Raw genomic sequence first — 9,636 nt, forward strand, 5'->3', positions numbered from 1 at the left:
TGGTGATAGTGATGGTAATGGTGGTAGTGGTGATGATGGTGGTGGTGATGGTGATGGTTGTGGTGGTGATGGTGGTGGTGATGGTGATAGTGGTGGCGATGGTGATATAACCACGTAACCACGGAAGAAGGGCAGGCAGTTGGCCAAAATGACCTCCTCCATGGCAATGACCCGCTGCCTGGACCTGTTTACAGCCCGTGAGGAGATCCTCCGACATGCCCACACCCCTCTGCACCAGGTCCCCAAAGATCAGGAGCGTGGGGTTGAAGTGCAGCCAAAACCAAAGGAGAACGTCTTTGATGTAACTAAAAAGGGAGTGCAAATGCCCACACCCAATATGCACATGGTCCTCGGACTCCACAGCACCGCAAAACAAACAATTGGGCTGTGAGTCCGTGAACCACCACAATCTGCAGAAAAATCAGATTTATTTTTCCTCAGCAGTTAATGTCAGCTGGACTTTTAATTAATAAGGTAGAGATCATTATAAGTGTGAATGAGTCACTCTGTGCCTCCTGTAAATAAGTGAAAGCATCCAGAGAAGGAAGACTGAGAGGCATCATTCTCACCAGTACAAGAATTATCTTGACAGATCCTGTGAACAGGACCCACTGAACTGCCTCCCCAGCTCTTCCCTCCACCCAAAACACACATGCTTATTTTTCCCGTGTGTGTGTTTGTGTGGGTGGGTGTGTTTGTTTGTGTGGGTGGGGAGGGTCTGTGTGTGTTTGAGGGGGAGTTTATAAGGGGATTAGAGTTTTAACATGTAGAGTTATGCGTTGATAGTTCATTATTGTTTATCTATAGCTGGAGTCTTTATTTGCAGTAAATAAATTGTAATAAATAAATAACTCCTGTTAAATACAGAAACAATGCTCATGCTCTCAACCTGGGTCTAAATTGAGGAAACCTGTTTACTTTTTAAGCTTGGTGATGATTCTGTGCACGGTAGGCTTGATTTCCAGTGTGGGACCACAGTGAGGGCAGCACTACTGGAATGTAGGGAATGTGGTGGTCAACAGATGCACAGATAGCTCCCACAAACAGCAATATAACCATGATGAGACAACCATTAGTAGAGAGAGTTCCTGGCCAGGAGGTCAAGAACTGCCCTGCTTTCCTACAGAATAGTGACACGGGATCTTTCACATCACGGGAGTAGATGGGACCTTAGTTTAGTGTCTCATTCAAAAAATGACACCTACACCTTAAACAGTACAGCACTCCCTCAGCACAGCACCATAGTGACAGCTTAAACTTTGAACTCAGGTCTCTGGACTGGGACTTGAATCCACGGCCTTCATGACACTGAGGAGCTCATGATATTTCTAACCAACCTTTACAAGCACGTTATGGCACACCCTCTGGAACAGGTGGGATTTAAACCCAGGGATCCTGGGCTAGAGGTAGGAAAACTACCTCTGCATCACAAGACCCTGACAGAGGAGCTATATACTGAGCCACGACCCAATGCCAATGTGCAGCAGTATGGAGTTCAGAGATGTGTGATAGTTATGGAGATCACAGAAAGTGGGAGAGCTAATGGAGCTCAGAGGCAGGAAGGACCTTGCAAACAAGGATGAAAATTTTGAAATCAAGAGGTTGTTAAATTGGGAGCCAAAGTAGATTAGAGGGCACAGGGGCAATGGGGAAATGTGTGTGTTAGGAGACAGCTAGTTGAGCTTCAAATGTAATTAAACATTGGGCAATATGGAAGCATGCTTAAATATGGGATGTTCACATCTTTCATAGAGAGAATGGAGAGATTATTACAGTACAGTGATTACATCACTGAGCTAATAATTGAAAATGTTTGAGTTGAAAAGTGACCTTGAGGCTGTCAAATTGCAGCAAAAACCCATCTGGCTCATTAATGTCCTTCAGGGAAGGAAATCTGCCAACTTTACCTGGTCTGGCTTCATGTCACTGCAGACCCACAGCAATGTGGTTAACTCTTAATTGCCCTCTGAAATGGCTGATTGACCCCTTCAAAAGTATCAAAGGAAAGGTCCAATCAACCATCACCTCCTTGGGGCAAATACAGACAGCCAATGATGGCCACAGCCTGAAATCCTAAAACAAAAGGCTGATGGAATGAACGTTTACTTACTCATCCTGCCTTCTGTGAAATGTCCAACTTCCGGTTTACTTTCCAGAATAACATAACTCCTCGGAATCTCAAAGCCATCCATTTCTGAAATACTTTGAGACTTTCTGAGCGGGGGGCTTGCTAGCTTTTGGCACAGACCATCCACATTTCCTACAGAAATAGATTCAATTGAACGTTTTAGTTTGATTGAGGGTGCAATTTGGGACAGTCAGGGACCTACATCACTCTTCCTAGATGCAGGGAAACTCTATCCAATGTTTATTCTGGATTGCCACTTGATGGCCTGATTAATGGCTGACTCTTGTATCTTAGCTCAGTTGGCAGAATGCATCTCTTTAGGCGAGTAAGTTCCGATTCAAACTCCAAGATTTGAGCACACAATCTAGACTCAGACTTCAAGGAGAGCTGCAAGGTTGGAGCTGAGACTCAGGCCAAGGACCCAGCTGTCCGTGTAAAAGGATAGAAAAACACCCTGATGCTTCAAAGAGAAACTCTGGGCAACATTTCTTTTGCTTTACAGAAGAAAGCTATTGGCCTATTAGGCCTATTGTGTTCATAATGACTCTGCAAGAATAACACAAACCCATACTACTTGTTCCTCATCATCCTTGCAAATGTTTTCACTTTCGATAATTCTCCAACTCTCTTTTGACACTTCGTTGGGTCTTGATGCCAGCAGACCTGGCATCATCACATTTCAGATCCCAACTTCCTGTTGTGGAGAAGGTTCTCCTTATGTCCCCAACCCAATCACTTATCCTCTGCTCCCCAATCCCCTGCCAATTGGAGGTTTCTCTCTATTTGCTCTGTCCAAACCCCTCCTGATTTTGAACACCTTGATCAAATCCCCTCTCAACCTTTCCTTCTCCAATCTATCCACAATGCTTCATCCCTGGATCCAGTCTTTTCCTGCACCTCTCTGTTGTTTTAATCTTCATTGAAGTTGTGTCGGTGTCGCTGCCTTTCTCTAACTGTCCCTTGAACTCAGTGGCTCATCAGAAAGTTTCAGAAATGGTTGAGACTTAATCGCATCACTGTGGGTCTGGAGTCACACGTAGGTCAGGTTGGGTAAGGACAACAGATTCCCTTCCCTAAAGGACATTAGTGACGCAGATGGAGTTTTATGACAATTGATAATGGTTGCCATTAAGCTAGCTTCTTATTCCATATTTCCAATGTTTCCAGGTGGCACAGTGGCTCAGTGGTTAGTACTGCTGCCTCACAGTGCCAGGGACCTGGGTTTGATTCCACCACTGAGCAACTGTCTGTATGGAGTTTGCACATTCTCCCTGTGTCTGCATGGGTTTCCACCGGGTGCTCCGATTTCCTCCCATAGTCCAAAGATGTGCAGGGTAGGTGAATTGGCCATGAGAAATATAGGTTTACAGGGATGGGGTGGGTGTGGGTGAGATGCACTTCAGAGGGTTGTTATGGATTGGATGCCTGCTTCCACATTGTAGGGATTCTATTGAGTTTAAATTTCACTATCGGCCATTGTGGGATTTGAAATCCTGACACCACAACTTTATACTAGACACTCGGGATTGTGGAATTACTGAATCTCAGAACTGTTTCAGCACATGCGGATGACTTTCAGCCCATTGTGCCTGTGCTGGCCCAAATGAGTGTCATTTACAATTTACTATTGCGCAGGGGCATAATTTTAAGGTGATTGGAGGAAGGTATAAGGGAGATGTCAGAGGTAGGTTCTTCACACAGAGAGTGGTGGGCGTGTGGACTGCGCTGCCGGCAGTGGTAGTGGAGTCAGATACTTCAGAGACTTTTAAGCGACTCTTAGATAGGCACGTGGAGGATAGTAAAATGTAGGGTAGATTGATTTTAGTAGGATAATAGGTTGGCGCAACATCGTGGGCTGAAGGACCTGTACTGTGCTGTACAGTTCTAAGTTCTATTACCTTTTCCCCGTCTCCTTGCACATTATTTCTATCCAAGTGACCATCCAATGCCCCGCTTCAATGCCTCAATAGAACCTAACTCCATCACATTTCCAGGCAGAGCATTCCACACCCTAACTGCTCACTTAGCGAGAAAGGTTTGCCTCATTTGCACTTCAGTTTAAATCTCTGCTCCTCACATTCTTGTACCTTTCACGAGTGGATAGCTTCTCCCTGTCTACACTGTCCAGTCCATTCATGATTTGGAAGACCTGCATCAAATCTCCTCTCAGCTGCCTTCTCTCCAAGGAGAACAGTCTCTGAACTTCTGCAGTCTATCCTCATCACTGATAGTTCTCATTCCTACAACCATTCTTATAAATCCCTGCAGTGCATTCCCATCTTTCCAATAATGTGACGTCCAGAACTATACACAGTACTCGAACTGAGATCTAACGAGTGGCTGATACTGACTCAGTGACATTGCTACGAGGCCAACCCCTCTCTCTAATGCATTCACATCCTTCCAGCGTGAGGAGAGTGTGCTGGAACTGACTCTCAAAACAAATATTGGCCAATGGGGATCAGCAGCAAGATTCAGGCTGGGGTTGGTAGGGGTTTAGGTTAAGTGGGACAGAAATAAAATTGGGACCTGAAATAGTAGGATGGTAATAGGATACACTGAGTGTGTAAAGTGTATTTCTGGGCAACTGAGAAAGGTCGAGGCTCAATCCTTAACCCGTGTTTACAAACGCACACAGAGAAAGGGGGCATTAAGCCCATTGTGTCTGCACTTTGAAGGAATTAACCAATTAAAATACATTCTTGCATTTAAATAATGCCTTACCTCAAGGCATTGCAAAACTCTTCACAGCCAGTAAAGCATTTTCAAAGTGTAGTTGATGTTGTAATGTAGGAAATTCAGCAACCAATCTGCACATAGGAAGATCCCACAAACAGCAGTACAATAATCATAGAATCCCAAGAGTGTGGAAGCAGGCCATTTGGCCCATCGAGTCCACACCAACCTTCTCAAGAGCATCCCATCCCCTCTACCCTGTCCCCATAACCCCACATTTTCCATGGCCAATCTACCTAACCTGAGACAATCAGGTGTAGAGCTGGATGAACACAGCAGACCAAGCAGCATCAGAGGAGCGGTAAGGCTGACGTTTTGGGCCTAGACTCTTCTTCAGAACCTAACCTGCACATCTTTGGACTTAATCATCTGTTTTATGAAGTTAACTATGGGAATTAAGTTTAGACATGTTACTGGAGAGAAATCCCCTATAGTTCTTCAAAATAATGACGGGAATGTTTCCATCCATCTTTGAGGGCAGATTAATCCTTGTGAAAACTGAATATTTTTTGGAACATGTGGCGTTCTCAGCTACCAAAAATAATCCCTCTTTCCTCTGTTTTATTAACCCAACAGCTCAATGGCTTCACCAAAGCAGGTAAGCAAGATCAGGACTTACTGTGGTAATACTTGACTAGCTCTGGTAGGCTGATAAACTTGACCCGTGGATTGATGTAATAGCCACTGGGGCTGGATGATACTTTGTAGGACATGACTCTAAAATCCAGCTCGGGATCCCAGTGCTTCACCAGTAAAGCATAGCAACCTAATGCAATAAAGGAGAAAAGCTTCAGGAGTTGGGAGAAACTAAATCTCATTCCATCTGCTCCTGTCCTCAGAGACTTCTTCACTACCAGCTCTATCCCATGAACATGCCATGCCATAGTCTGGTAAATACTATGCTATACTTCATCATGTCCTCTTACTCTTGGTTAGAACCCAGAGGCATACTTAATGATCACCTTCTCTATTTGACAAAATGCACTTCTTGGCACTGTCCAATATTGTTGACCAAGCCAAGTACAGATTACCCTTGAGAAGGTGGTGGTGACCTGCCTTCACAAATACAACTGAGTGGTTTGCTTGCCCTCTTCAGTTAGAGCTAGCTGCATCAGTTGTGGGTCTCAAGTCCGTTTGGTCAGACTTGGTAAGGATAGCAGGTTTGCATTTTAGATGTTATGAACTTGGCACATGTTAGGATACCAGCCGTAAAGTTTAGGAGGAGATGAAAATGGTGAAAATGTGCAAGTAGTTTTCAGAATGGAGTATTCCTGCACATGCACAAAACTGCAGAAGGGATGCAGGGGTCCCAGATACATCCTCACTCTGTGACCGTGAATAAATGTCACCTGTTATTCTCAACAGACAAGGTGATATGGGGAAATTAACCTGTCCCTAAGCCTCAAACAACTTCCAGGACAAGCTCACACAGTCACTCTCTTGGAAACTGGATGGAAGTTACCTTTCCTCGATTGGCTCTGTCTGATCAGGAAAGATCCCTCTTTGTTTTCTGGTTCGAGAATTATTCTCTCTGCCTCTTTGCCACTCAATTCTTTGAAGAACCATCTGTGAGGAATAATCACAAACCGTGCTCTCAGTTTCTGATGGGATGACAGCAAATCAGAAATGTCAATGTTAAGCTAGAAATCACACGCATCCTCCACCACCATCCTGCTCTCAATCTGACTCAAAGCTAAATCATCATCATTGAAGCATGGTGCCAGTTGTAATGTAGGTACTTGGTGGGGGGGGTGGGGTGTCATGTGGCCTAGTGGTAATGTCACTGAACTAGCAATCTAAAGGCACAGCCTAACATCTGGGGGCTATGGTGAAATTTAAATGCAATGAGTACATCAGGAATATTAGTCTCAGTGATGGTGGCCAATGCAACAAACATTAAGAAACCTATTTCGTAGACTAATGGCCTTCAGGGAAGGAAATGTATCATCCTTCCTTTCCCCAGTCTGGAAGGCCTACCCATTACTCCAGACCCATGGTGTTGTGATTTACTCTGAAATGACTGAGTAACCCCTTGAATTCAGGGGCCATTGGGGATGGGCCGCAAATGCTGGCAATCCTGGAGTGAAGTAACAAAAGAATAAATTTGTAAATGATTGCCAATCTGGGTACAAAAAGATCCTGTAAACAGAATGACCACTTAACCTGCTTCCTCTTGATGTTCGTGGAAAACTATATGCAGATTTTGCCTGCTCTTTAAAATTGTCCAATGAATGAGTTCCTTCATGTCCACCTCAGAGAGCAGACAGGGGTGAGAGGACTGACCTCCATCTCCCTGTGTGCCAAGTATGACTGACCACCAGAGAGTTTACCCCTTGATACCCACTGTTTCGCTAGGACTCCTTGATGTCAAACTCAGTCGAGTGCAACCTCAATGTCAAGGACAGTCACTCTCACCTCAGTCTCTGGAATTCAGCTCTTTTATCCATGTTTGAACCAAGGCTGTAATGAGGACCGGAGCTGAGTGGCCCTGGAGGAACTCAAACTGGGTGTCACTGAGCAGGTTATTGCTGAGCAGGTGCTGCTTGATAGTGCTGTTACTGACACCTTCATCACTTTACTGATGATCGAGAGGAGACTAATGGGGCAGTAATTGGCCGGGTTGGATTTGTCCTGCTTTTTGTGTACAGGACATACGTGGGCAATTTTTCACATTGTCTGGTAGATACCAGTGTTGTAACTGTACTGGAACAGCTTGGCTAGGGGAGCAGCAAGTTCTGGAGCACAAGTCTTCAGTACTATTGCTGGAATGTTGTCAGGGCCCACAGCCTTTGCAGTATCCAGTGTCTCCAACTGTTTCTTGATATCACGTGGAGTGAATCGAATTGGCTGGTATCTGTAATGCTGGGGACCACTGGAGGAGGCCGAGATGGATCATCCACTCGGCACTTCTGGCTGAAGATTGCTGCGAATGCTTCAGCCTTATCTTTTGCACTGATGTGCTGGGCTCTTCCATCATCGAGGATGGGGATATTTGTGGAGCCTCCTCCTCCAGTGAATGTTTAATTGTCCACCACCATTCACGGTGGAAATGGCAGGACTGCGGAGCTTAGATCTGATCTGTTAGTTGTGGTATCACATGGCTCTATATTTTTCTTGCTCATGCTGTTTGGCATGCACGTAGTCCTATTTGGTAGCTTCACCAGATTGTCACCTGATTTTTAGGTGTGCCTGGTGCTGGTCCTGTCCATGCCCTCCTGCACTCTCCATTGAAGCAAAGGATTGATCTAAAGGCTGGCACCTTTGGCAGTGCAATACCTGCTCAGTGTTGCACTGATATGTTAACCATGATTAAGTGCTCACAGCTCTGGAATGGGACATGAATCTGTAATCTTCTAAATTCTGAGCCAAGCTGATATTTATTAATCACCAAGCTGACAGTGATACCTCAACGAGCCAGGGTTAACTCCCTGGTGCCACGTCTACCAATCAGCAGCCTCGTAGCTCCTGCAGTAGAAATTGTTGTTCCCTTTGAGATTTGGTATTCTTGCAATTTTGTTGTGACGAATGTAAGATGAAAAGCTTCAGCTGTAAGCCTCCGTTCTCAGCAATGCTCAAGAAATTTATTTTCAATCTCAGCGTGAAATGATTGAACCTCCCACAGTCAACATTGTCACTGTGTAACCTGAGGTCTCCCAAATCCCTCTGTTCTATAACTTTCTGCTGTCTTTCTCCATTTAAATAATATGCAGCTCCTCAATTCTTCCTGCCAAAGTTCACAACTTCATATTTCCCCACATTACATTCCATCTGCCAAGTTTTTGTCCACTCACTAATCTGTCTATATCCCTCTGTGGACTCATTGTATCATCCTTACTACTTGCTTTCCCACCTGTTTTTGTGTTATTCACAAACTGGCCTATGGTACATTCACTTGCCCCATCCAAGTCATTCATCTATATTGTAAAGAATTATCACCTCAGCACTGATCCCTCCTGCCCTTTTTATTTCTCACTTCCACTGATAGGAATTCTATGTCTTCCAATTCAAGGCCAGTTCTTGCGATTGTACTTATTCCATCTTGTATCATCAATGTTCCCCCACGCCCCCTTCCTGCCTGTCCTTGCGAAAATTCACATACCCCGAATATTTGATTCCCAGCTTTGATTTCCTCATAACCGCTTGTAAAATTTTCATTCTTTTTAATGGCAATAAGATCATATCCATTTATCTGTATTTGTGCCATTAGTTCATTACTTTTCCTCTGAATCCTCAGTGCATTCAATAATTATTAATTTTGATTTTTTAACCATTATTTTCCCATTTCACACTATTTACTGTTTTTTTTTGTGTGTTTGTATCCTCTGCCTTTTCCTCTCCCGCTCATGTATCATTATCCAAACTGCCGGCCAGTAATCTGCCTTATCCTTTTGTTTTTTAAGCCTACATTTCCCAACTCCCAAACTCTCCCACTCACAGACCTCTCTCTTCACTCCAGACTGGGGCCTTCTGTCTTATTGACGTCAGAATCACATCATACAGGTCCTCACACACTGATCCGAAGAAAGGTCCTGACCCGAAACATCAGCTTTCCTGCTCCTCTGATGCTGCTTGGCCTGCTGTGCTCATCCAGCTCTACACCTTGTTATCTGTGTTTACTCTGATACATCCTCGCACACTGATCTTTGCTCTGATAGGTCCTCACACACCGATCTTTGCTCTGATACATCCTTTCACACTGATCTTTGCTCTGATAGGTCCTCGCATACTGATCTTTGCTCTGATAGGTCCTCGCACACTGATCTTTGCTCTGA

General features: G+C 44.5%; 3 protein-coding genes across 8 annotated transcripts in view; all 3 read right to left on the bottom strand.

Moving 5' to 3' along the window:
- The window catches only part of cpne1 (copine I), a 275,222-nt gene that overhangs the window by 112,252 nt on the left and 153,334 nt on the right, over window positions 1-9,636 (bottom strand). The window lies entirely within an intron of this gene.
- Window positions 1-9,636, bottom strand: part of rbm12 (RNA binding motif protein 12) — a 200,239-nt gene that overhangs the window by 37,265 nt on the left and 153,338 nt on the right. The window lies entirely within an intron of this gene.
- Window positions 1-9,636, bottom strand: part of LOC125485490 (tyrosine-protein kinase HCK-like) — a 50,385-nt gene that overhangs the window by 26,264 nt on the left and 14,485 nt on the right. Inside the window, exons 3-5 of the mRNA XM_048608506.1 lie at window positions 6,327-6,430; window positions 5,484-5,630; window positions 2,111-2,260 (exon numbers count right to left, since the gene is read on the bottom strand). Coding sequence (XP_048464463.1) covers window positions 2,111-2,260; window positions 5,484-5,630; window positions 6,327-6,430 — 401 coding nt within the window. The remainder of the gene's footprint in view (window positions 1-2,110; window positions 2,261-5,483; window positions 5,631-6,326; window positions 6,431-9,636) is intronic.

Source organism: Rhincodon typus, chromosome 19 (assembly GCF_021869965.1).
Source record: "Rhincodon typus isolate 14 chromosome 19, sRhiTyp1.1, whole genome shotgun sequence".
Lineage (NCBI taxonomy): Eukaryota > Metazoa > Chordata > Chondrichthyes > Orectolobiformes > Rhincodontidae > Rhincodon > Rhincodon typus.